Source organism: Symphodus melops (assembly GCF_947650265.1).
Source record: "Symphodus melops genome assembly, chromosome: 16".
NCBI classification, from domain to species: Eukaryota; Metazoa; Chordata; class Actinopteri; order Labriformes; family Labridae; genus Symphodus; species Symphodus melops.
The window spans coordinates 7,331,424-7,358,624 of record NC_136706.1 but is presented as its reverse complement, the minus strand read 5'-3'; the positions used below and the strand labels follow the sequence as shown (position 1 = coordinate 7,358,624).

At 38.9% G+C, this 27,201-nt stretch overlaps 1 protein-coding gene across 1 annotated transcript in view; it reads left to right on the top strand.

The window, feature by feature from the left end:
• lamc3 (laminin, gamma 3) overlaps positions 1-27,201 on the top strand; it is a 112,861-nt gene that overhangs the window by 26,579 nt on the left and 59,081 nt on the right. The window contains exons 3-6 of the mRNA XM_079364220.1: positions 7,255-7,385; positions 11,660-11,826; positions 21,802-21,990; positions 22,805-22,922. Coding sequence (XP_079220346.1) covers positions 7,255-7,385; positions 11,660-11,826; positions 21,802-21,990; positions 22,805-22,922 — 605 coding nt within the window. The remainder of the gene's footprint in view (positions 1-7,254; positions 7,386-11,659; positions 11,827-21,801; positions 21,991-22,804; positions 22,923-27,201) is intronic.

The window sequence follows — 27,201 nt, the reverse complement described above, 5'->3', positions numbered from 1 at the left end:
ATTGAATGACAATGAGGAAGGAAAAAAAAAAAAGGGGGAGAAATGCATATTGAGGGCACAGTGAACTTAAGCAATTAAATTAAAAAAAAGTTATTAACTTTGGAATGAGGGACACTGCTCTCTTTCCTGTCACAGCCTGCAGCCAGAGGCTTCAGAGGTCAAGGTACTTCACACTGGAAAAGGAAGACGGGTGAGAGGAGAGAGGGAGACGGGCATGTAGCGAAAAGAGGAGGTAAAGACAGACTATGGGGAGGGGGGAGAAAAAAAGAGTTTTTGAGAGTGAGGGGGAAGGTTACTTAGCCCTTAAGCAGAGATGTCCTCCAGATTGATGTTTGATACCATCACACAGGCTGCCTTTTGTAGCCTGACTAATTTCTATGTATATGTGTGAACATGCACATTTGATCATTAAACCCGTATTGTCCTAAGCAAAGGACTGGCTCATTGCCACACTTATCCTATCCTTAAGTCAGCATCATTGTTGTATTGTGAGGCCAAATTCCAAGGGAGCGAGAATCAAAGTTAATTAAGCTTTTGCTGTGGTTTGCACAAATGATAAGTAATGGGCTGACTACTAATTAACCCTAAGAAACTGCTTCCTTTCAGTGCAGTAAGTGATATTTGGAAGTATGTCTGCTTTTCCTTACACAATTAACACCGTTCCACCAAGCATAACTAATAACTCCTCCACATGATAATGGTCTCATACTCTGTGATAAATGGAAGAGAGTATTTTTGCTTTTCTGAAATGCTTACAATGCATTCAGAACATTTTATCATCTGTGTGTGTGTGTGTGTGTGGGTGTGTGTTTTAGAGTGTGAGCGCTGGTTGTTGGACACAATGGAAATACGGCAGCAGGGTTCAGAGAGGGCCCTCATTAGCAAAGATGTTAATCTCATACATTTAACATTAATGATGATCAGTATATGCAAATCATTTTTTTAATTATTTAACAAAAGGGCAGGTCATGTCCTTTATGTCCTGTCCTTGTTATTTATTGGAAACAGCCAAGATCTGATTGCATAATTTTTTTCTTCATTAACATCTTTCTAAGAAGTTTCCACAGCTTACAGCTCTTATTTGCCCACGCATCTCTTAAACTGTTCTTTGCATGTGTGTCTTGATAGAGTTTTGATTTCCTGTCTTGTTTTAGTTCTCAGTGTGTTTGAGTGTTTCTGTGTGAATGTTTCCTAATGTTGATTGTTTCCTAGTGTAGTGTTATTGTGTTTACTTGTTTGGTCTTTAGTGTTTCCTGTTTTAATTTGTAATGTCTTCTCCCCGGGCCTCTCTGTTTTCTTACATTTTTCACTTCCCTGTGTTTCTTCAGTGTTTCATGTTTCACTTCGTAGTTCTCATTGTTGTCTTGTTTCCTGCCTCTCTGTTTCCCTCCTGTCTTGATTACCCTGATTAGCCTCAGCTGTGTCATTATTCTCACCTGTGTCTAATTACCCTAATTATTTAGTCTCTGTGTTTCTTCCCTTCTGTGTCAGTTTTTTGTACCAGTCTGATGTCAGAGTTTGCTGTTGTATGTTCTTTGTGCCGGTGACTTCCCATATTCTCTTCTGTTGGATTAAGTTTTAGATTTTTCTTTTGGTTTAATACATATTTTTGTGTTCCTGCAATTGGGTCCTTTTCCCTGTTGTTTTCAACCTGTGACGATATGTGGAACACAAAAATGTATCTTCACACAGACATATGAAGTTATGGTGTTTATGATGTTTATGGTGTTTTTGTTAGCTAGCCTAATTCACATGTGAGACCTAATACGTGCCTATGAATGTGTCCTAAGGTGGACACATTCATTGGGATTTGGGTGGTTTAACCTTAAAGAGGAAGTAATGTGGACACAAGTTCAATATGAACGTCGGATGTTAGGACACCTCATCGACAAATGTGTTAATAGTTGTGTGTGCTGTCCACGATCACTAAAATGTACATTAAAGCCAAGTGTTAACAGATCATAACAAGGGAGAGGACTACATTCAAGCTTCAAAGAAAACATTCTAATGAAAGGCATTAAAAATTCAGTAAACGTGCAGTTTTACACCATTATAGTGCACTATTAAATATGAACCTATACACTTATCTCTGAGAGTGCATTTATTTTCTCATGTTTGAGTTGCTTTTTCATTCCCTCCAAAGTTATAAATCTCTTTGGATTACTTTTAAATGAGTAGACAATTCTCTACATTCTTCTGCAAATACTATATTTTGTACTCGATATGCGTTTCCCACAGGTTTCTTCAAACGTCTTGATTGGTTTCTTGTTGCCAGTACTTTGATTCCTGTCCAAATCCCAGAATGGCCAATGCAAGAATTGCGGCACGCTAATAATAGCACTTAGCCCAAACTTTAGTCTCAGATGTCCTTTTGTAGTTTCTTTACTTCAAAAGCAGTGATTCTAACATTCAGTCAGTCATCACCATGCAACACAGGTATCTGTCCTTTGTATTGGAGTCATTCTCCAAATTTACCACATTAACTCCTCATTTATCAAGCACTTGGCATGTATTATTAATCTTATGAGGACATTGGAAGACATTTTATTCATGTCAATGTGTTTTTGAAAAGCAGGCTATCAAATAATCGCAATGATGGGCCCTAAAAGGCATGATGTTAGCATTGAACCTATACACCCAAAGAAAATAAGGCATGGAGACATTTTGAAATCAGGTCGCAAAGAATTTGAGTTATTATATCTTCCTTTTGTGCTATTTCGCTTTGTTTTGACCACTGTTTGTCTATCTAAAAGTAACACCATGATGTCTTTTATCTACATCCTCCCTGTATTATCAATCTTGCCACCCCTTCACTTTAACCTTAGGTTTTGGCTGGCAGCTGAGTTCCCTACTGTATCGCAAACTGCACAGTTCTTCTTTAAGACCACAGATGAAAATAATGTCCAGCTAGTGTAAAATAAAATGAAGAACGAGCATCTGTTTTTCCTGGAAACTACAGTGCATCAGGGTCACATAGTATATTCCAAACACTATTAGCCAGCCGAGCCATGTCAAGAGGATCAAAGTCGATAAGCGAAGGGCCAGAACTATTTCATGCCGTCTAACTGCACTCAACCGTGCAACACTCTAAAAAGCAGCTCTGTAGTCTTCAATAGGCTGCCAAGGTACAGAATTGTCTGGAAATCCTGAAGTGCACTCCAGCTAGCAGGAGAGTGTAGATAAGGCTGGCAGAGGAAGAGAAAGGGGAAACAAAGAGAGAAGGTAAAGTGAGCAGGCAATTCAGGTAAGAACACTAAAGAGGGGATGAACAACTGCAGAACTTTGCTGAAGGGGAGCCACTAGTTGGCCTAATTAAAATTAAAAGACCTGTTAATTAGAGATTTTTATTCACTGCGACACTGAATGAAAATTGATCGTTAAAATATTCCCCCACTTTTCACTGACACGGCTAACCCACAGGCGGCACTGAAATCCAGTAGTCATGCTAACACCTTTCATGTAAGGGTTAAACCAATGAGGAACACATGTGCAGCATACTCAAACCAGATGTTCCTGAAAGGCCATATGACCTGTTGATGGCCCAGCAGTATGTCTCGAAGAACTGCTCGCTAGAACCACGCAGGTGGTCTGAATCCCAAGAGCCTTTCCTTTTGAAATGGGGGTATGACTCGACAAAGGCCCCAAGACACAGCTCTTCTAAAGAAAACTTAGTTCTTAACGTTTGCTGCTCAGGCTATATGAAGATGTGAGAAATATGTCATTAGGTAACTATTACGAACACTTTGAGGGCTTATTGCGAGATCATTATTATTTTTGTTACCAGCTAATTAAGCCACTTGCTGAACTAAGAGAAATATAGTTTAAAGTGTTGCAATGCTGTTGATGTGAACCCTGATAACATAAAGGTTGTTGAACTAACTTTACAACCTTGAGACAAATTTTGTCACTTCTTTCTTTCTGTGCAGCACTTAAAACCCACCTTCAGGCATTTCAAATTTGCTTGAGACTGATAATTGACCCAGTAGTTGCAGTTTTGAAAAGTTTCTGGATTTTTGTTTTCAGCTATCCGATTTAAACAGCCTGTCAAACAGCAGCCATTTCCATGATAGCAGCAACTCAAGCCATTGTCCATCTCAATTTGGAAAAAAAAGAGCCATGTTTTCGTAGTGAAACGTTTAAGGATTGTGCATTCAACGTCCAGTAGCTGCAACTTTTACAAAGGCATACGCTGGACTATTTGTTCACTGAGATGTCTTGTTTGTCTTTTAGCAAGTTTTACATCTATACAAGTTCACTAACACTGCAGTGACAAGAAGCCAATACCTGCCTTAGAGGTGGGAAATCAATCTCAAACCAGACTTAGTCTCCAGACGTGAGTGGCTCTGAGAAATTCTGTTTAGGAACAGCTACACTTTAAGCTAAATGCAAATGTCTGCATGCTTACTATAAATATTAACATTGTGATATCAACCAGCTCTAATTTTAAAAATGTACATCATTTGTAATAACTATAACCTATACTAATGTTAAACATCAATATGTTTGGGAAGAGAAGAAACTGATGGGCTTTTAGTTGCATTTGAAAAAGTTCACAAACATTTTAAATGAATGTTCAAGACCGTTCCAAAGCTTAAAATAGCGTAAGAATACTTTGCAAAAACTTGTCATTGACTTGCAGTTGCTTAGTCACAAACTAGTGATTATACTGTATTAATTCAACGTTGACCTGGTGGTTAAATAAATACAGAGATTTAGTTTGGCTTTAAACCTTATTCTAATGGGGGCATGCAATCCATCCTAAAGCTGACAGATACTGGTGCTTGATGGAAAGTCACAGGGGCCATGGATTTATTGTGAAATCCTTCAGGCCCAGATATAGCAGTTCCAACTTTGCTGGAAATCCTTCCAATACTTTTGAACTCTTATAAGCCAAATTGTCAACATGTTGTTAGGGCTAGATCAGGGATTGATAAAGTCAGTTGATTTGTTTCCACACATGAACTCTGGATAATCTTCAGAGCAGCAGGTCCAGATTTGTCCTTTCGCACATGTTGCAAACAGTGGGATCGGATATTGAAAAATAAGTTGTTTGGTTTTTCATTATTTCAGTAAAATCAATACAACATGAAACAAAATTACTTTACACTGATGTCTCTAAATGACTTATAAAAGCAAATGAGACCATCAGTGACAAGACTTCTGTAAGGTCATTTTGAATGCCTTGAATTAATGCCATTTATAACAAATGCCATTTCAAGACACATAAATCCACCATGAGCAAGGCACCTGGTAAACTTTAGCAAGTAACGGTGATAAGAGAAAACTTCCTTTTTATAGGTAAAACGAGATCATGTTTATTTGATTTCAATTATCCTCTCAACAGTTTGAGTCATAAAAATAAAATCACTTTGCCTTCAGTTTTTTGGACTAAAGAAAGATGTTTGTAAGTCACTGTGGGGTCAACTCCGGTTATGTTCTGTCCATGCATCGTTTCAGAATCCTTGAAGTCCACATCAGGAGGCATCGTAGAAATGACTGACTTCAACACCCCTACTATCCAATCCGGTTCGTGTTGTTTCGCAATAATTCAGAGGCGCAGTATGAATTGAATCGGCACCCAAGCACTAACAAAACGCTTCTGAAAATTGGGCTTCCATCAAACATCACACACACCTTTTTACCTTGGGGCTGGCAGGATACAGTCTGTTAGGCTTGGTTCCACCTTTTATATTCTAATTAAACCAGGAAAGAATCTCTTTTCAGTGTCTCAGCCAAGAGAGGCAGCAGCACAGTTAAGAGCTTCACACAAACAACGAGCCACCAAACACAATAAACAAAATATATTATTAGACCTTAAAAAGACACCCCTCAACCAATTAGCACAACTTAACATACAGTAGGTGTGTAAGACTGCTGAGTGCTTGCAATGGTACGCTACAGCCCCCTTTTCTAAATGTATCTTGTCATAGATAGATAGATAGATGGATAGATACTTTATTGATCCCGAGGAAAATTCAAGTAAAGTAAAATAAAGGATTTTTAATTCACACATACATATCAATGAGCAAATTGATTGTAGAAGGAAAGTTGCAGTTTTTTTATTTATTGATTTAACTCTCTTTAAAAAAAAACAACAAAAAAAAACCCATGCAGTCCCTTCACAAGATGAATTTAGCATGGCTAACCCTTAGTGCCCAAAGAGCCCTCATGTACTGTATGTGATAACTACAAAAAGTCTTCATGGCTCCTGCTCCTTTTGTCTATAAATTCTTTGTATTTATAAAGTACACAAAACTACTTTGTTATTGGCCAAAAGGTTCCAGTCCACTGGGATTTGGTACTACAAAGACTATCTGTAGCACTTGTGGAAAGCATGAATGAATGAACCTATCACTAATTTTTTTTTTTTTTAAAGTCTGAGGCCCTTCCGCTCAAACCTCCTTTTCTCCCACCGACACACTTCAAAGACACCTCTGGGGAGCGGCTTCAAAACGTACAGCATTACAGACTTTTTCAGGACTGCCACTGAGACCCAGCCAAGAAACAGACAGAAAGTTTCACTCTAGCTATTTGTTTTAAAGTTGCTTCTCTTCAGTTGGTAAGAGATTCCTCATGTCAATTGTTCTTCCTTTACCTGGCCTCACTTTCATCTTCCAGCCCTACTATTGCACTTCCCGTTTGCTTTTCCTCCGTCTGTGTTATCCCTCTTTACTTTCTGCCCACACTCTTGCGTCTTCCTGTCTTTACCTTTGCAGCGGGCTCAAACAGAGGAGTCTAAATCATATAAGGGAAGCAAGTTTTACCACATATCATCCATTATACTGAAGTCATGCTGCAGTGTTGTCTCTTTTGTTGTGTTTCTTTCATATTTCAGCTTGAATTTTTGCGAATCACTTTCTTTCTTTGCTGCTCTTTCTGACATTTATTCAATTTCCTGCACCATCCTCATTTTATCCTCATTACATATACTCCAGCCCCTGCTCTTACACCGTCACCCCCTGTACCCTTTTCCTTGATCCCAAACCTTTCATTCCCACTTCTTCTCGTCTTTGCTCTTCCTGTCTTATGTATCAACCTTTTTCATTTCTTGAGCCAAGTTTGGGTTCCTCACTTTCTTACTTTCTGTCACCTTCCTCGTGTTTTAAGAATGACAGCAGCTGACATTGCATCTCTCCAAGGTCTTGGTTTTTTTGGTTTTTTTTGAAGTGTTTGACCTCAAAAGGTGAATTCTATCGTTCCTCTCACCTTGTTGGTCCTTTCTTCTTCCTTATACCTTTTTTTTTTCTTTTCCAGGAATGGGTGACAGCCACTGACCTGCTCATCTCCTTAGACAGGCTCAACACCTTTGGAGATGAGTTCTTCAAGGACGCCAAAGTGTTGCGCTCGTACTACTATGCCATCTCAGATTTCTCTGTGGGTGGAAGGTAAGAGACACCTAAAAATGGACAATGTCATTCTGTTTAACTGAAATGATCTGAAAACATTAACATCCTCTCACTTGAACTTTAAGCTGGGAACAGTGAAATTGAATGAAAACCCAGAATCGTCTGGTTTCTGAATGTATATTCCTTACTACTTGTTTGGGTGAAGCCGCAGAAGCTGTCTGAAAAGGTTGGATGGTTGAATAAACAGAGCACAGAGTTTGACATCCATGGTTCTTTTCTAACATCACATAAGTGTGACTCCGAAGGCAACCATTCAAGGTCTGGGAAATATTGTGGTTTTGGCAAAAGACAGTTTTTAAATCAGCATGTCCCATCTGTTGTTTTGTTGCTTTGAAGGTTTCAGAGTCAAACAATGAGACGCTCATTTTCAGATCTATTCCATTACAACATTGTCTTTGCAGTAATTGTGGATAAGAAGAAAAAAAGTATGCTTTGATGATACAAAGTAATAAAACTAAGAGTTTGTGAACAGCTGTATCTCACAAAAATCAAAATAAAAAGCAGTAGTAGCATCATTTTTGGAAGCTTACAAGATATACATTATAAAGATGTACTTAAATAATTGATTAAATAATCAAATATCCTGTGAGGGGATATTCAATTCCTATAGCTTATTGCATTGCTGTTCAAAGGGATAGTTCTGCATTTTTGATGTCTGAATGTAGCTCAATTGCGTGGTACAAATGGCCCCGTCTGCAGAGATGTAAAGCCCTTAGCTTCTGTGCCAGCGCTCAGTCTGGTCTTCTCAATAAAAGGGCCAAGCTGACAAGGGCAGCATCTCCTGTGGCTAAAACACTTATGAAGTGCCTCATACAATCCCACTTTAAAAATATCTAAATGATGCCTTCAGATTAGGCAATATTATATGACGATTTCAAAATTCTGCATAGGTTGGCGCTGAATTTGTCAAACCCACTTTCCTGAATTTACGACAGGAGATTATTTGAAAACAACCATCAGTGTTAAACTTTTCAAATTAATAAATTGTCAGTTATACAACGTTAATACTTTAATTCCATAGTTTATGAAAATTAGATACATAGCATACATTACATCGATTAAGTAACCTGCTGCTACGGGCACAGTTAAAAATAAACTAAAATTTGAATTGAAAATGATTTGCAATATGTATCTTCTATTACAGTATGCCTTCATTAAGAATGAATGAGAGAGTGTGCGTTAATGTGAGAAACATTGCTATAGTATTTGTGACTGCTTAAATGTCTGCATGCAATGGGATGTGTGAAAGTGCTCGAATGTGCAGCGCTGCCGTTCTGCCAGAGTTTGAGTGAGCAGGAATTAAGATTAAGCATAATAAAGTGATAATAAAAGGAGCTTTTGTTTTTAATCACAAGTCAGGTCAAGTCACGGGTCTTATATTGTGTGTCTGGGCTGGTCTGGATTTCACATGGGGATAATTGTGGGTGTCGGGTCCCGAGTTTCGATACTGAGCCTTAAGGTTGCATGTGGATGCAGGACTTTAAAATTGGATCCCTGCTTTTGTAAAAAGTTGAGTTCCAGGAACAGTGGACAGGCCAATAGGAGGTAGCAAATCCTCAGAAGAGGCCTTAAGGCTTTAAAAACAAGTGAGGACAGGTGTAGGATTCTAACTTTCTTTGCTATGTGTTCAAGTGTAAGGCTTTGGATCAAGCTGCCATGTTTGATGTGTTGGGACTACTGAGAGCATGTTGATTTCAGCTTCTCTTTGTGGGTGCAAGGTTGTGTAACACGGATAGTTTATGTGTAAAGCAACACAAGCAATCTTAATGAGCTTCTTCAGCTGTCTTGCCGATAAAGAAAAAAGCACCACATTGCTGTCTGTCAAGTGGTCATCAGATGAGAGTACACCAAGATAATCATGTCCTCCTTCCACCTCTGTTGGTTTATTACTCAGAATAATGAGAGAGGACACGGCGCCAAGGACCAGGCAGCACCTTAGTGCCGCAGATTAGAAGTGGACAATTAAGTAGTTGAGATGAAGCCTTCAGGAAGAATATAAATTTGATCTGACACCTGTCATAAACACTTAGCATCGCTGAAACGGCATGACAAATTACCCACCAATGCCGCAACACCCCGGGGAGTGACCACACGGAAACATGTTAGCCTTGTACCAGTACCTTCTGTGTGTGTACCCATGCCTTGACACCTCAGTGCTAGACCTCAACAAGTCCTCCATCCCTGCTGACAGATGCTGTAAAAACATTTTCTTAGGATTTATTATCACTGAAACACCTACGTAAGGTGGGCTGCCATGAAAACAAATGGTACTTGTAGTTATAACTCTCCTCATAAAATGACAAATACTATTTAATGCACATTCAGTTATCATTAACATGTGGTCCAGGATTTAACCAACAAATTAATCTGGATGTTTTATAATATCACTGTTAAACGGGAAGGAAAAAAAAACCTGACACAGTTGAGTGTGAAATAACCCTCGAGAGAGGAACGTAAAGCTCGGCTCTCCTCAAGCATAGAGATGTGATATAATGATTGGAAGCCCTTTGGATTGACTGGTTTGTTGTCTCAGCGACAGCAGAAATAACTGGGTCTGAGCCTCAGGCAAGCACGCGTGTGGATCCAGGACAGCTGGCTAAATTTGACAGAGCCTGCCAGTCAGTGACAAGTCCCTGTCCTCTATCACAGCCACTTGACAAAAGCCATCGGCACTGCCAGGAAATATTACACTAGGAGAGCCGCCATTGGGCCTCAGAGGACACGGTAACATTTCAAAACACAGGGAGAGAAGCACGTTTAAAAATTGATCCAATGAATCCTGTTTATTTATTATTATTGACTCTTTGGATTTTTTAAAAATGTTTTAAAACATGCAGTATTTTTTTATTGTTTTCCACAAATGCTAACAACGATGCATGTTGGTTGCTTTATTTTACCATAGATTGTATATAACAGCGTGTTCTGATGGCATACGAGAGTCACTTTGCATTGACAGGCGCCACAGTGTTTCCACACTGCATTCGTTAAATATTCACTTTCCTGCTCTGTGAATTTCAGTGTGCAAACACTGTGACATCTGGTGCTTTGCATTAACGAGACATTGATGGGGGATGTATTGACTGACAAAGCACGACAACAATAAATATGGACTGATACAAATGTCGTAGTAATGCCACTAAATCATAACTTGGGTGGCTGCAGTGGGCATGAGTATTAGGTGGTCATGAGACCTAGAGGAGGAGGGGCCCACTTGGAATATAGTGTTAAAATCACAGATATGAGTAATATATAATAGACCACTATTTCTGCTTTGTCAAACAACCCAAGACACTCTGTGAGGCGAGACAAGTCAAAATAAAAAAAAAATGTTTCTTGTCGGACTGTCCCAGAGGCTTTTTGATCTTCCTTGTTCCTGATTAATAATCCTTTGTCCGTATCTAAAGTATGCAATCGACAGGGATAAAAATAGAGGTGAAAATGGGACTTCAGGATATAAACAATTTTTAAAAAATCCTTCCTGTTGCATCACTCGTTGACTGTTAGGACACTCAAATAGGACAAATTGGCAAAAGTCGGCATAGTCTTAGTTTAAAAAAAATGTGAAACCTAAAAGCCGCATTATTTTCAGTGGCCAGCAGGGGGGAATCCATCGGCTGGAAAAGACACCTGATTAATTGAAAGTCTACCAGAAAAGACTGCCTCTCAATATATTTTTCACTCCATTGAACATTTTCATCTTCCCTTTTCGGCTAAAGTAATGGTTTCAAGTGTTCTTCAATATTGCATCATGGTTGTTGTAGGAATTGTTATACCATTTAGAGTCAAATTAACAGTAAAGTGGGATATTTGTTAGGGTGCTTCTACCTTTGGCTGACTACCATTGCAGCATATAAGTCAAACATGTTTTGTCAAAACAATAAACCTGAAGGTTCACACTGTGGCTGGGCCCACTTTAATCATACATCCAATGTCCCTTACCCTCGAGGACATTGTGAGCATTATAAGACTGAGAGTACAGAACAGTGCCGTTTCTCCAGCGGAGCGAAAAGCCCATCTAAACTCAGGCCATGTTTATTCCTGTCATAAGTAATTTGAAGTGACATTTGAACTCCTGACAGTGGAAGCACCTTCTCACTTTCTTCTCCTCTGCTTTCTACTCAAGTCACTGTGTCAATGAAAAAATGCAGCATGTCTACAATTTAGTCAGTATGAAGAAGCAGAAGGAGATAGAGAGTAGTATAGAAGTAATTGTACCTTCATCCTTTACATAACTCGGTCTGTGTTTCCTTCAGATGTAAGTGTAACGGTCATGCCAGCGAGTGCGTAGAGGGAGAACACGGCAGCCTGGTCTGTTCCTGCCAACATCACACAGTGGGAGATGACTGCCAGAGATGTCACCCGTTCTACCAGGACAGACCCTGGGCCAGGGCCACGGGGGACTCGGCCAATGAGTGTCTGAGTGAGTAGCACGCTGACTAAATTGATAAGGCTTGCTGCACAATCTGTAGTTTAGTGTTTGAATTGAAAGTGACAATCTCAGCCTGTCAAAGGTCATGCAAAATCTATACATGAACCAATGCACGTAAACAAGCCATATCCACTTAAAATCACAGCAGCTTTAAATTTGAACCAAATCAACACCAGGTTGAAAAAAATGAAATGTAGGGAAAAATTAATAATTAAAAAAATATATACACACACAAGGAGTGCTGGTGCAGACCAAAATACGGAAGTTGTTCTGGTAGCTTGAGAGGTGCCAGAGTACTTCTTGAGCACTGCCGAGGTGCACTTGAGCAAGGCCTCACACCCCAAAACTGCTCTGGTGTGCTCCCTGCTTAGATCTGACATCTCTCCATTAATTTATGTCCACAGGTCCTCTTAGTGCATGTGTGGGATTTGGGCCTATGTGTGTGAGAAGCATGTCTCTCAAATAACAGTGTAAAACCCAAATTTCCCTCAGGGATTAATGAAGTATTTCAAATTAAAAATTTAAAAACTTTAAGACGAGTTGCTCACAAATTGAATCTGTTTCTTTTTTATACTGAATTATATTAAGCAGCCAGCTTGTTTTAATTACTCTTACTCTTGCTTTCAAGCAGATGGCATCTGAAATAGACCGGTGCACCCAACGTAATCAGTGCAGTATATTAACAACTAACACTGCATGTTAAAGTGGAAGCATAACAATGAATGCATGTGTAATTGCACGTCTCTATCTCACACCAAACTCATTTTGCCACAGTTTGCCATGCAAACATTTTATATTTGAAAAAGGTTGCTGACTGGAGCAGCCACTATACAGTGTATTTGTATGGCATGGAAGCTTTATCTTATGATGATTAGCATCAGCAAAGGAAATGAAATACAGTTTATTGACACTGTTATAATATAAACTAAATTAAAAACCTAGTAAACATCAAAGTGTTATATTATTAGTGTTAAATTATACTTTATAAACAGAACTGGCTTCTATATTAATCTTCAAAGACAATCATGAAAGTATTATTTGCGTCATGAATAATTATTTAAAAAACATAAACGTGCAAAGATAAAAGGCATCACTATACTTTTTACAAACAAGGTTTTAAATTCACCAGAAATGTTTGTTTTTAAAACAACAAATTATGGGGAAAAAGTTTGGAAAAACAAGTCTTTAGTGTTTACTACAGTTTAAAAAAGACATTTGTTTAAAAGACTTTCTTTGAAGGTGCACCCTTTCTTGTTTGCATGTTGTGCAAATCTGCATCAGTAAATAACACCAATAGTAAAAATAAAAGCAAAGTGTAGAAATAATGACAATAGAACGTATATGTTTGAGAAACATCTATCCATCTATTATATACAGTATACCTTTTTTCTCGTTTTGGGTCACAGGGGTTCAAGCAGATCTCAGCTGTCGTTTTACAAGCGGTGGGGTACACTCTGGTCGGTTCACAAGCCAATCACAGGGCTCACATCCAACCATTTAGAGAAAGACAACCAGTAACACTTATATGCACAGACAATGTAGAGTCACTATAACCTAAAGAGCATGTGTTTGGACTGTGGGAGGAAGCTGGAGTACCCGTAGAGAACATCCAACTCCACACAGAGTGGCACTGTCTGAAGGGGATTCAAACCAGGAACCTCCTCGCTGTGACGCAACAGTGCTAACCACTGCAGCACCTTGCACCCCGGTTTGAGAAGCAGTCATTGCATTAAAGCACTTTATAAAAAGAACGGACATCCAATCCAAAAGTGTTAATTTAAACATGGAGAATCAAATTTTAAGAGATTTTACATAATTTATAACATCTTGAAACAGAAATATTTTAAAGTAAAATACTTGAAAGATTGAAGAAATTAAATCTGATTAAAAAAATCAACTGCACATTGATTCAAAAGGTGGAGACCGTCATGTCTTTCATGATATATAAACTTTCTGAAAGACAATACAGAAGTAGCTCAACGTGCTTAATGTTGCGTCTGTACTAACTTTTTTGTTTTAGTTTGTTTTTACTGTGTTGTTCCTCTATCAGAAAAAATTGCTCACAGTGCACACAGAGGTGAAGTAATGTCAAGATAGTCTGCTCGACTATAGCTAGTTATGGCAGAGATGTCTTGCTAACAAACCCAGCCTGTGCTGTCAGAGGGTCCGAGGCGTGAAAAGTGTGTGGCCTTCAGGTGGCTGAGACTCCTAGTTATACCTGATAACCACGTTCGGAGGGGCAGCAGCAGCTCCATTTGCAGCGTGAGAGAGCTCTGGCTGCATGTCATTTTAGAAGGCATGAGCTGCAATTTCAGAATATATAAAGCCAGCCTGATCGAACAGTGAGGGAACATGATCCTCAGAAGTCGGAGAAAATGTTTAAAGCCAAAGGTAGAGTTGTCTATTTCAATATTTTTGCAGCTTGCATTAATTTGCTTAACTTTAATATGAATGCTTTGCTCATCTTTGACTTTTACATCGTATATGCAGCTACTGGTAACATGCACTATTTCAAGACCTTCGGATCAAACTGGTCTATGAGCAATAATTAATAAAGCCAGCAAATGATTAATCATCATATTAAGTAATAAGACTTGATTTACATGCACCTCAGGGCACTGCTTTAAAATCAAAGGAAAAAGAGCTTAATATGTAAGCGTCATCAAATAACCACTATCAAGTATATAAAATGTGTTTTCAGTCAACGTGATAAATTCTAGTATATCCAACATAAACATTTTTGTGACTTGTGAGTTACATTGATGAACAACTTTTTTCCACATTTTATAGACACGTCAAACCTTCCATGTTTGATGTTTTAGATTTTATTTATGAGTGTAACTTCTAAGAATGGGCTGGGTTTTTTCCCATAAGACCATTCTTTCTGCACAGTTTACATAGCTGAGAGCTTTAGCTTCATATTAAGCTTTGTACGAGCATGTTTCTAAACTTCATACACAGTTGTGCCAAAAAAACTAAATTTCTAAGTTTTAATGATTTTAATATCAGTTCTTTAAACCTTTCACTCATGCTGAGAACCACAACAATAACCGACATCCAACAACAACAGCGCCTGACAGGGATGCAGTTATGTATGAAGCATCCATGCAAATAAGATGTGGCATCTAATTCACAAACACTTCACAACATCCTCTACGATTATGGAGGCACAAAACAGACAGTTTGAAAGGTAGCAAGTCAAAATGTGTGCAATGCAATTATGTAGGCTTTTTTGACAGTAAATGCCATTAGAGATGATAAAAGTTTACCACTGAACCACGAGGCTACAGGCAGCCTCTGAGTTTTCTCTTTTCTTTCTGGGTCCGTGAATAGACATGAAGAAACATGCAAAGGGTCATATAAGAGCTTTTAGTAAGCTTGTTTGCGTGTAAATTGTGTGTACCTATGCTGCCGTGGGATGTCATTCTCATCAAGATCCCCCCCGCCTCTGAAATGATCTGGCAACCACCCTGTTGGAACAACTGGATTGGGGCATGTAAAAATCATAAAATGTAAAAATGCTGCCTTATTAGAATTCACACTATTAATCTAGACATAAATGGAAAGCTGTAATATTTTTTGGGGTAGAGGTCTGATTTGTCCGTAACATTACACTAAAAGTCGTAGAGATACCTGCAGCGTGATCCTTCATAGACTGCTTTCTTATCTGCTGCTACTGTTCTCCTCTCTTGGCAAGTCCGACATCTCATTCGTCCAGAAAATTCGATGTAAAAATTGAGAAATTACTGTCCCTGCAGAGATACTCGGCACTCCCTGCAATGCATTTTTAACTGTACCAAGAAATGATTCACGTAAAGAGATAAGATGGTGGGTTTTTGCTTGCATACATCTAGTCCATAACCCTAATAGGACAAGCAATGTAGATGATTAATGAATGAATTAACATTTAGCATTTTCTTGAATTCATTGATGTATTTTTTGACTGAACAGCTACAACCACTGCTATTAAAAGTGTTCTTGGGCTCTGAGGCCAAGAACACTGTTGTTACAGTATGTACTTCTGAAACTTTCACTAGGGAAGAGCATGGCTTGTCACAATGTGTCCTGCCTAATCTCTGTGAGACACAGCCCCAAGGAGCAATACGAGGGCAGCATCCACGCCTATATTGGCATGATATGCAAATTAGAGAGTCCAACATGGAAGTACCCAGCAGGAGTCTGAAATGCTGCAGGAGGTTAGTGTCCAGTTTCAGTGTCACTGAAAGCACTGAGCCATCTCTTTTTATTCAAAGAAGCTGGGAGTTTCTCTGTAGAGGAGACGGCACAGGAAAGTTGTGAGAAGTCTTTTTTGGATGGGGACTTTTCTTAGTCTTTGGATTCCTGACTTGTACTGTACTGTTAAAAAGCAAACTGCATAACAGAAGAAACACATGATTAACTGTTCATACACATACCTGACTACTGTCCCTGTTTTTCAACCCCATGCACCTTTTTGTCCTTTGCTGAGGGTATATATTGGTCATGGCTCGGTGGTTGTTTTAGATCAGAAAGTTCTTGATCATAACGGAGGACGGAAGGAGACATGTGAATTTAGAATACACTGTTGGCACATTTGCATTGTTTTTTTTTGTTATGCAGTGCATTGTCTTGTGTATGTTATTGGTTAACAAAAACATACACGTTCAGGGCAGTCACTGCAAATCATGTTAGTCATGGTTACTTTGTGCTAGAAATCACCAAGAAGCACTACAAAACTAAAGCCCCATTTCCACAAAGCGAACCGGTATGGATCAGAACAGTTTGGTTTGGTTTGGTTTGGTTTGATTCGGTATACCCTGACCCTATTCGCGTTTCCACAGCCAAAGCGTGCCCTATTTGGTAGGCGGCGTCTAAGCCGGATGCCTTGAGGCTTGTCAGCTACGTAAAAGCGTGACATTAGAGCAGCGTGACACAATGTAGCCTACGCCGCTAATAAATTTAACAAAGAAGAAAAACATGACACATTAAACAAAGACCAAGGTCCAGCAATTCATCTACTTTGTCATTACAGTGATTCCCCAAAATGCATTTAGCAGTGGTGGTGCGCCTCTCCTTAAATATATTCCGCCACTGCTGATTTTTTTATGAGAGGAAAAAGAAAAGTAAATGAAAGGAGAGGGAGAAGAGGAACAAAAGGACAGAGCTTCAACTTATCTCTTTAGAAACTAACATTATATTATTTGCGCTAAGGGATCAAATGTGTGACCACCACCACCTACAATCAATCAAAGTTCTTCCAGTGAGAACGAGGGGAAAAAAGGCTACTGACGTTAGAAAGTTGGAAAAAGTGCAACTTTCCAATTATTTTTATATTAAACAAGTTGTGTCTTACCCTCTTGGAACACATCTATCTGCAGACAGGCTTTAGTTTCTAGCAGCAGATATTGTCACTATTTTTAGTGGAAAAACCATGAATATATACATTTTGCTCATGCATTCACATCTTGCAACTTGGGAAATATATTAAGAAAATGGGTTCAGTGCAAAACTTGTCACCCTGTGGTATATATTCACATAGAAGGCTTTGGGAGCTAGGGAGTCAGTATCTTGACCAACAATATTACAGTATGCACACTCCAGTAGCCAGGGATTGAACCCCCAATCACATTAAAGATATATAAAGCTTTGTGCTCCAGTCTTTTTTGTTGTTTACATTCGCAGAAGGTAATCCGAAAAGACATATCCCTGCATCTATGTTGTTAAGACACAATAAGACTTAATGAATAAAAACCAAACAGGTCATCAACGAAACTAACCTGCTTTTAAGGTACTTCTTGTAAATCTACAGATTTTATTTCTTAATATCGGGAAAAAAACTTGGAAAAGTGCTAAAATGTTCTCGTACTGAGTGTGGAGACAAGTCTTCATCTTTACTGCAGTACATAGCCTCTTTCATGGAAGTAATGTTCAGTCTGTCTGATTCTAGGACAGAGTTGAGAAAAAACATGTGGAAAAGGAGGTTGTTGTGGGCGGGCAGATCTAAATGTGGTCAAGATGGCTTGACACGAGCTGTGGAAAGCTGTGTCGAGGTCTTCTTGTTAAACCTGTTGAAAAACAGCTTTAAGTGATTTGCTCTGTCTCAGTCTGCTTCTGCTGTTTGTGTTCACTGCTTGTAGCAATCTTCATCCCACGTATATGAACTCTTCTGCCTCACTTAATGTTCTCTCCTCTATCTGCAGCATTTAACATGCTCATAGTTATGGCACGATGGTCCTTCAGTCAAGGCATTGACAGGTTCAAAATTGCAACAATATCAATCAATTGCTGGTGATGTATTACTGTAACATTTAAAACAAGGGCATTATAATGACGTATCATGTTTGAACAACCAATGATTCTTGCTTTTGTTCACTTGTAAACTTTCTTTTGAGCTAACCTATAATGGGAATACGGTTAAGTGAGCGATTACAAAATTGTGATTATGAAATATTTCTATAATGCACAACTTAAACAAAAAGTTATGAAGTCCTTATTCATGCTTGGAACATTTAAACATTCCAGGACTGCAATGAAACAGACGTCATTGTATCCCAATCAAAACGTGAATCCATGATGAGGGAATAAAACTCTACTCTCACTCTGGTTTAAGAGATAACATAAACATATGACAGGGTATCATCCTCTTTATGACATGTTGTAAGGGTCAACATGAATTTGTATCAATAAAGAACAAACAACCCAGGCTCAGGGATTTGTGGACACTTCTGCAACCTGGCTACCAGCTACCTGTCAGTCCAGCAGTGTCAGCCTCACCAGCTTGTACCATATAGATAGAGAGCATGTGAGCTGACAGGTGGAGACGACTGGTCCCATTTGTGCTCCAGATGCCCACCAGTGTCAATCACAGCTGAGTCATGCTGCAGGGACTTGGTATGTATTGTGTCAGTATTTGTCAGAATATGTTTCCCTCGGAGCAGAATGACTGCAAATGCGAAGGCTCAGCATTTGTCATGAGATGTATCCTTGTTCAAAAAGGATGCTACTAGCTATGCAAAGGCTACTGGTTGCTATTATAGTTTCATCAATCAGAATGTCAAAGTAGACGGTTAAAGTTTCACCAATTAACATTTCAATCAGGAGAGACAAGAAAATGAATCAAAGTTAAATATTTGTCTACATCCGCGATACTGAATTATTGTTTAAGGATCTTTGGCGCTTGAACTCTACAGGAAGATACGATAAACCAAGATGTCAGCCCTCAGCAGCAGCAAGATCTTTCCCCCCCGTGGAGTCCAGACACTGTTGGTGGAGGCGTTAGCTCGTGTTTTCGTCTGGGCTGATGGGATGACCAAGCTGATTGATCTGTGAAGACTGGGCTTAATGTGAAGGTGGTTGATGATGTCATCTGAGGTTGAGGGGATGAAACGCTGATGTAACTGAAGAACAGGGTTAACCTAGCTGCTGACGATGTCATCTGAGGCTGAGGGGATGAATAGGTTGACCAAACTGCAAAAGACGGGGGTTGACCGGATGACGGCTGATGATGTAATCTGAGCCTGAGGGGATGAGTGGTGAAGAGGAGGTGGAGGGTTTCACATATCGATGGCATGATTGAACTCGTGAGAGAGAAAGCAATTTCATAAGCTAACAACGAGGTATTAGAGCGGTGTATTTGATACATGCGACCAAGTGATACAAACAGCTGATGGATACAAGAAAATGCGTGAGCATGCGTGAAGAAGTGAATGCGGCATAGTATGAGCATAAACAGTAAACCTAGCATGCTACATTTGTTCAAATCCAAATGAAGAGTATGAATTTTGAAGCATTTTTTTACTCTCACTTCTCTCATCTGTATCCTCTGATTTAAGTGTCAGTAGGCGTATTTTTCTTCTCAGCAATCCATCCATGCTCCTGGTTGTCACATGATATGCGTAAAATAATTAACAAAGTACAAAAAAGCGACTCAATTACATTACCGTCACTTTCCACCACTGGTTTCAAAATTCAAAAGTCAGTATAGGATTTGAATCATGAAACAAACACGGGACGTGATGTAAAACCGTCCGATGTGCCAATGGGTGGTGTACACATGAGGTTTGCCTTGATGTTGAGAGTGGCTTGAGAGCTGTATCTCAGAACAGCTCTCAGATTAACTAGCCTCAGATAAATTCACTGTACACAATGTTCAATAGATTGTTTGACCAGTTTGTCCACTGAACTCATAAGGCAATAGGCTATACAAGCTAACACCACAAAATGAGTCTGTTGTTTAAAATGGATTATTAGAAATTCCATTTTTAATTTAGCTAAATACTATAAACCCCAGCATTTCTTCATTAATAGATGAGAAACATCACATTATTGTTACCAGTTAGTTCAGTGTAACACCCACACACTGCTACAGGGCTCCAGACTAATTCCATGCAACTTTAGTGACTGACTAGCTGATGAACGCAGTGACTTATTTGACTGCTAAAGAGTAAGCTAATTCCTTTGGATTTGAAAGACCAAAAAAGAAAAATTGGTAACTACTGACTTCATTCCACTTCATTTCCCGCTGAGTCCTTTCCGCCTCAGCTGCGTCCACATGAACTGCATTGCAATTTGGGCTCCATGTAGAGAAGTCTGTAAAAATGGAACTGATCACAAATAACTACAATGTGGGAGATAATTGGGCTCTATTGTACATTCATAATAGACCTGCACCTTCGCCTCTGTAGGCAAAGCATTTAGCATGTTCCCTCTTATTCACACTTTCACCAAAAGAATCACCGGTTCTATGACTAATGGACAACTTACTGTAATACATGTCTGTACTATGAATAATCTTAATTTGCATCATTATTTTAACAGTGTAACACTGAAGTCTCCTTTCTGTAAAAATGTAGTAAGCAAAGTTCAGTTCTTTCAAAGCTCTACGTAATTTTCTTCTCCTTCTGTTCAAAAGTCTTTTGCCTTTGAATTTGGGACTACCCAACAAGCCGTAATGTATGATGTTCGTTAGAAAGTTTTTAGGTTATTAACAGACTTTGTATCAGAATGTAGTATGTTAATTTGTTTGGATCAACATTTGCATATCCTTCCTCAGTCCAAAGGGTTAACATTACACACGTTTCTAAAAGATAATTCCTCTGAAGTCCATTAGAGCAGCAGTGACTTATTTAACTGCTAAAGAACAAGCTAATTCCTTTGGATTTGAAAGACCAAAAAAGGCTAAAGAAAAGTTTTGAACTTTTATCGTCGGTTAAAGCAGTCAATAAACAGCTTGTTGCTTGTCCGACGTTTTAATACATTTCAGAGGAATCTTAATTTAAAGACTGTGGGCTTCTCTCGGACTGTGTGAACCATCATTTCCTGAAGATAATTGATGCATTTCGAAAAGTGTATGCCACATTGAAATCTTCATTAAATCTTTATTTAAAGTTTTTCACTCTCATTCTAAAGTTTATACCATGTTAGGTTTAAAGCAACAGATTCTTATTTTTAATCATTGAAATAAGGTGCACACCTCTGAGATGCCTTATTAAGAGGGAGGAGTAATTATATGGTTATTGCAAGCACAACGAAGCGCTTGATGCAAAATAAAATGGGCAATTTCACCTAAATCCCCCCTCAGGGTAACTGGTAAACTGAGGAGGGATTTGATGTGAAGGGGTATGAGAGCTGTGGTTGGTGTGTTATCACTCGAGTAATTTGTTCTTGTATAAACATGAATTACTGTTATCTAAGTGCCCCCTGACAGCTGATTGGCTCCTCATTAGGCCTCTGTGAAATGAGATTAGCAACGAGCCTCTAAATTATGATCCAATCCCAGAACACATAATCTCTCACACATATAAACCCCCTCAGTCCTCTTTCTTCTCATCTATTTCTGTCTTCGGTTTCTTTTTTAACCTCGCTGCCTCTTTCTGCCTTTATCTTCCTCCTGCTGCGTCTTTTTCCTGAGTCTCCTTGTCTCCCCTCTTGACCTTTTGCTCTTTTCTTTTTTTTTTTCCCTCGCTCTCTCTCTCCCCTCCCTCCCAGAGTGTAACTGCAGTGGAAGGTCAGGCGATTGCGTATTCGACATGGAGCAGTACCGGAGCACTGACAGTGGGGGGCGCTGTGTGAGCTGCAGAGACAACACTGATGGGCCCCATTGTGAGCGCTGCAAAGGGAACCACTACAGGAAATCCGCTGAGGAACCCTGCCTGCCCTGCAACTGCAATATTAATGGTAAGCTGTGGGTGCTAAACCCTGAATTGCCTTGAAACCTAAAAAATTGTGACTATAATCCTTTCTAATGTCATTACTTACATGCCTGTTTCCTCTGGCTTCAGAACAAATCAGAGTTGCAAATTTCATGGCCAATTTTGTTTAAATTATTAACAACATAATATCAATATTAAGGTTTACACATCCTCTACTTGTCTGCCAAACCATGCCGAAGAGTTGAATCTTTTCTGATTCATAATTTATACAATCTTGTTCATCTCATGTCTAACATCTCATCAGATATATCCTCGCCTCAGCCTCCCAAAAGACCATTAAAGACATCCATGCCTTTACTCAGCCCTGCTGCTTGTAAATTGATCCAGTTGACTCACTGAGCATTATCAATGAAGACACTCAGTGGTCATTAAGTAGAGTCTAATTTTAGGTTGAGGGGCATTAAATATTTGGTACATTTAATTATACCATCATCAGTGTATAAAGAGAGACACCCAGGGGGGGAAATGAACAAAAACACCAGCTTCCTTTTCCTCCAAAGTTTCTGAACAGTATAAACTGATTGCACAGAGCTGTAGGAGTCCATTATATTGATAAAAGGTTAAAGCTTCCTTTCTTCATATCCCTGGCTGGTCTTTTTTCTCCATTAACTGAAGTTACATGTGCTGCAGTGTGGTTGTGAGGGTTAAGTGTATCCTGCTCTTGCAGGTCCACTTGGTTATTGGTAATTTCTGGTAAATTAACAGTAATCTCGACAGATTTTGTCCGCTTTGTATAACCTCTATTTCTTCCTGCGTGATTTCTCTTTTGTCCTTCCTAGGTTCAGTGGGTCTGCAGTGTGATGTTGAAGGAAAGTGTGCATGCCGTGTTGGTGTGACAGGAGACAAGTGTGACACATGCCAGGCTGGCTTCCACTCCCTTGGCCCTGGTGGCTGCAGGTGAGCCACACATGCAGCATTATAAGCACAGATGACAGGCACCCAAACACAAACAAAGTAATCTCAAAATTAAATTAAAAAAAGGTAAAAAAAAAAAAAAAACAAGTCCTATTCAAATAAGGTAGGCTTTTTCAGAAATAAACAGGTTACATAAACATACTTAATGTATCAACGCTGTTTTGAAGTTACACCATCTAACATCCCCCAGCATGAATTTATCAAACGGCAAAGCAGCCGTAAACAAGAGGATTCTCATTTTTCCGTGTGACACAGCTGTGAATTAGTGACCTCCTTATCAGCAGGCACCAGGTTGTGCCAAATGCAGTATCAAAGTGCTAACAATCATTCAAACAAGCAAACTAACCCAGAGAACTTTATGTTTTGCTGAGGAAACATGAAAAAAGACATTTAATTTAATCAAATCACTGAAATGTTATTTAAATCAAACTCCAAACAGGTCGTATAAGGGGGGTTCCACTACTTAAATAACTGCTGTTTGCTTCAATACGTCTCATCAGATTAAACAGGAATGGACTGCATGACTACATGATATAAGGGATCTATATTGCATTACAGTATTCTACATTAACAATGGATCAATGACTGTATGTTTAGTGTAAATGTGTTTTAACAGCCACACAACTTTCTGGTGTATTCTCATCTTTGTCATATGTATTGCTTTCAGTGAAAGCTGAACTACCCTTGTTTGTGAGAAGTCCACAAATCTCCAGAGACTCCAAATATGAACTATCGTCTTCACTTCAAAATCCAGCTTTTCAGTACTCAAGAAGACCTGTCTATCTCTTCAGTAGTAAACATGTCAGACCACTAAGTATAGAGTCCCTTCTAAATTAGACAAGTTTTTGTAAAGATAATGTGACGGCAGAAAAACACCCCAGAAAAAAAACAACTAGTATAATAATTAAACAGTCCCTCTCTCACAGGCCTTTTCTTTTGTTGTTGTGTCCCAATATCCCGGGTTTGTGACAGCCTTTGTTGTCATATTTTGATGCTTTTTTTTTTGTGAGCATCTGGGACAGTGTCTTGGCTGAGCGAGCTGTGTCGCTTCAACATCAATTCAGGTCAATTTCAGCCTCAAGATGATTTGTATAATGTGGGGAAACCAAATTAATCTAAAGTTTATTGCCATGGAAATCTGATTTCTCACAGGCCGTTCCATTTTCAATGCTATCCTAATGCTCATACGGTAATCTACAGGTCACCTGTGGTTGTTAGAAAGAGTCTAATGGAAAATTGGTGTTGTACTTCTTAAAATGGGATGGTTGTTGAAGAAAGGGTGCAGGGATTGGTTTACTTGAAATGGCTGACTTGCAACATCACAACTTTTAAAATTAGTTTAGATTAGATTAAGAATTGGGTTGGAAACCGGAGGGTCATATGTTGGTCCCGATGCCAACCAATATATGGAAGTCCGGTAGCTGGAGAGATGCAAGACCACTTATCGAGCACTGCCGAGGTGCCCTTGAGCAAGGCACCGAACTCCCCACCAGCTCAGGGGGCGCGTCCTGTGGCCTGCAGCTACTCCCTGACATCTCTCCATTAATGCATGTCCCCAAGGTCCTGCTTGTGCATGTGTGAGATTTAGGCCTGTGTGTGTGAGAAGCATGTCTCTACAATAAGAGTGCAAACCAGAATTTTCCCCATGGGGATTAATAAAGTATATAAAAAATTTAAAAAAAAAAGGAAATTAAACTTGTCGACACACCTACAAAAGAGGCATGGCCAACAGGAAATTCAAAACACACTAATGAAGTTCTATCATCCAATTCCAAATTGGCTCAGAGGGACTCGAGCCCAGCAATGTAACCTTAGAAACTTTGATGAATGATATCAGGGTAATTTAACTGATGAATTGAAATAAATCAAATCACATTTTTTGTAAGAACCGTTGATAATGTAACCTCTCCACCTTAAAGCTAAGTATGAAATAAGCTATCCAGTCAACTCGTTAATAAGTCTGATGTCTGTATATAATCAGATATTGTTTTTCATTCATGCTCAAGTGAGTTTAAATCTGTCTTTTTCATTTTGTATTTTCTCCTTTAAAAATTCATATTCATCCTCAAGTAGGCATTTATATGTGAATAAATGTCCTCATTTATCAGCAAGAACCCGTCTCTGTGTTTCTTTTAAAGACAAAGACAAAAGAGGTCCTTCTCTTTCAATGCCTTGAGAAATTAAAAAATACAAGGCGGTTGATACTTTTCATTAGAGTCATTACTCAAAGCAAAAATATCTCATTAAAAAACATCCTCCCATCTTTTTTCAGAAAAAAATCCATATTTAGTCTCCAAACAAAAACCATTGATAAAAAATAAAAAATAAATCGTTCATCAAACTATTTAATTAAACCTTTTAGTATTTTAAGGATTTTGGATTACATGTCCAACTGTTGCCCTCCTTGGTGACCAGCCGTTTGTTTAGTTTGTTTTAGAAATCCCAACTTCTGACATTTTATCTCCTGCTGCACACAATCAGAGTTTGGGTTTGGGAGAGAGCTGACAAGGAGGATGAAGACGGTGCACGAAGACCTTTTCGAAGCAAGCAGGGACCATTTCTTCCATTTATCACATACTGATCGAATCCAACGTAGCAGCCTTCAGAAACGTCGGAAAACAGCCTTAACTGCAGCCAAAGAGAAACTTTCCCATCTAAAGGAAACATTCTTAATAGCTGGTCATGACATATGTGATTGTAAACTAGTTATAACATTACCTCCATTTTAGTCTGGTTTGAGTAGCACAGAATTTTTGGACTGGGGTGGCCCAACTGGGGCACTGACTTACTTTACCCTTTCTGTTTGGAAGGACTCAAGAAAATATGTCTGTCCAAGTCACAAAAAAACCCATCTAAAAACTCAAAACTGTGAGCTGTCCATTGCAACACACCCTGAATAGTGGCTTTGAAAACAAGTCCGACCTCTTTCAAGACAAATAGCCAATTATGGTTAAGGACTTCTGGAGTGGCACCTGGGGTGACCATTGAGTTTTCTAGGGGGGCCCAAGCCACCCCTGCACACCCCTCTGACCTTGTCCCTGTGGTCCAAGGCATTTTTATAGACCAGAATTCAACATGTAATACAAAGCTAACTACATTTTTGTCACTTCATTCATGAGTTGGATTTTTCTAGCATGCAGTCAATAAATGTTTTCAATTATAAAGAGGCATTGTTTGGTGTCTTGGTAGAGACAAACTAATTGGCTGATTTGGGAAAGCCCCACAATAGTTAAATCAGTGTTTCATTACATTTGTTCAGTATTTATTCAAGAAGAACCTAAAAAAAGAACAAAATGCAACTAATTAAATATTGTTTTTCAGTTATTGTAGTCAACTTGATTCTAATTATAGCATTGTGCTACATCAACAACATTGGCAGGTTAGAATTGAACTTAATACTTATTTGTTTCATTCCCTTCACTTGAGCTTGATTGACCGTTAGGGTTTCAGACTGTCACTTACTTAGCCTTGGTGTTTTCATGCATCCTTTGTTGTTTGAGGATGCACTACGTACTCTCCATGCTGCATACATCTGTCTTTATGATAAGAAAGCAACGTCCACCTTTATCTGACCTGGGAGCTCTCATAAAGAGTCTGCATACGTATGAGTATGTGAGAAAAAGTGTATAGGCTGCCACATGTATGGTGTTCGTGCAAGAATGAAGTCGTAGTATTTATATTCATAAGAGGTTCAGCCTAACTCCTCCTGACCCGCTCTACTTGCAGAGGGAATACTAAGTTGTGATGGTGTCGGATTGCATATCAATGACTGTTGCAGTTTTATTACTTGTACAAAATATCTGTGGATATGGTCGGAACTGTTCAACAGAAAAACGGAAAATGAGTATAGGTAATCATTTATACATATTTATATTTGTTTATTATGTAGTCCATAGGAAGTTTTAAACCTACATCGTTTTGTATTATTATAGTGGGGGACTGCACAAACCAGATCTGATGTGAACCTTCATCCTAATTTATCTATTACCTCAGTCAATATTTCTCTAATGAGTTTTTGCTTTCTATCACCAGTTTTATGCCCTCGTAAATTCAGTGTTATGTTTATTTCTTCATTATGGTGCCATTAAGAGTAAAATTAACAATAAAGCTGAATGCTTTTTAGCTTTTGTCTGTCTGTAATTGACACGCACCCCAATAGGCCCTGTGGACATGGATTAAGATGTAATCAAACATCACCAAATCTCCCATTTGTTAACTTATTGTTAGTGTTGGAGTCAAAACCACACTAACCAGAGTGCTC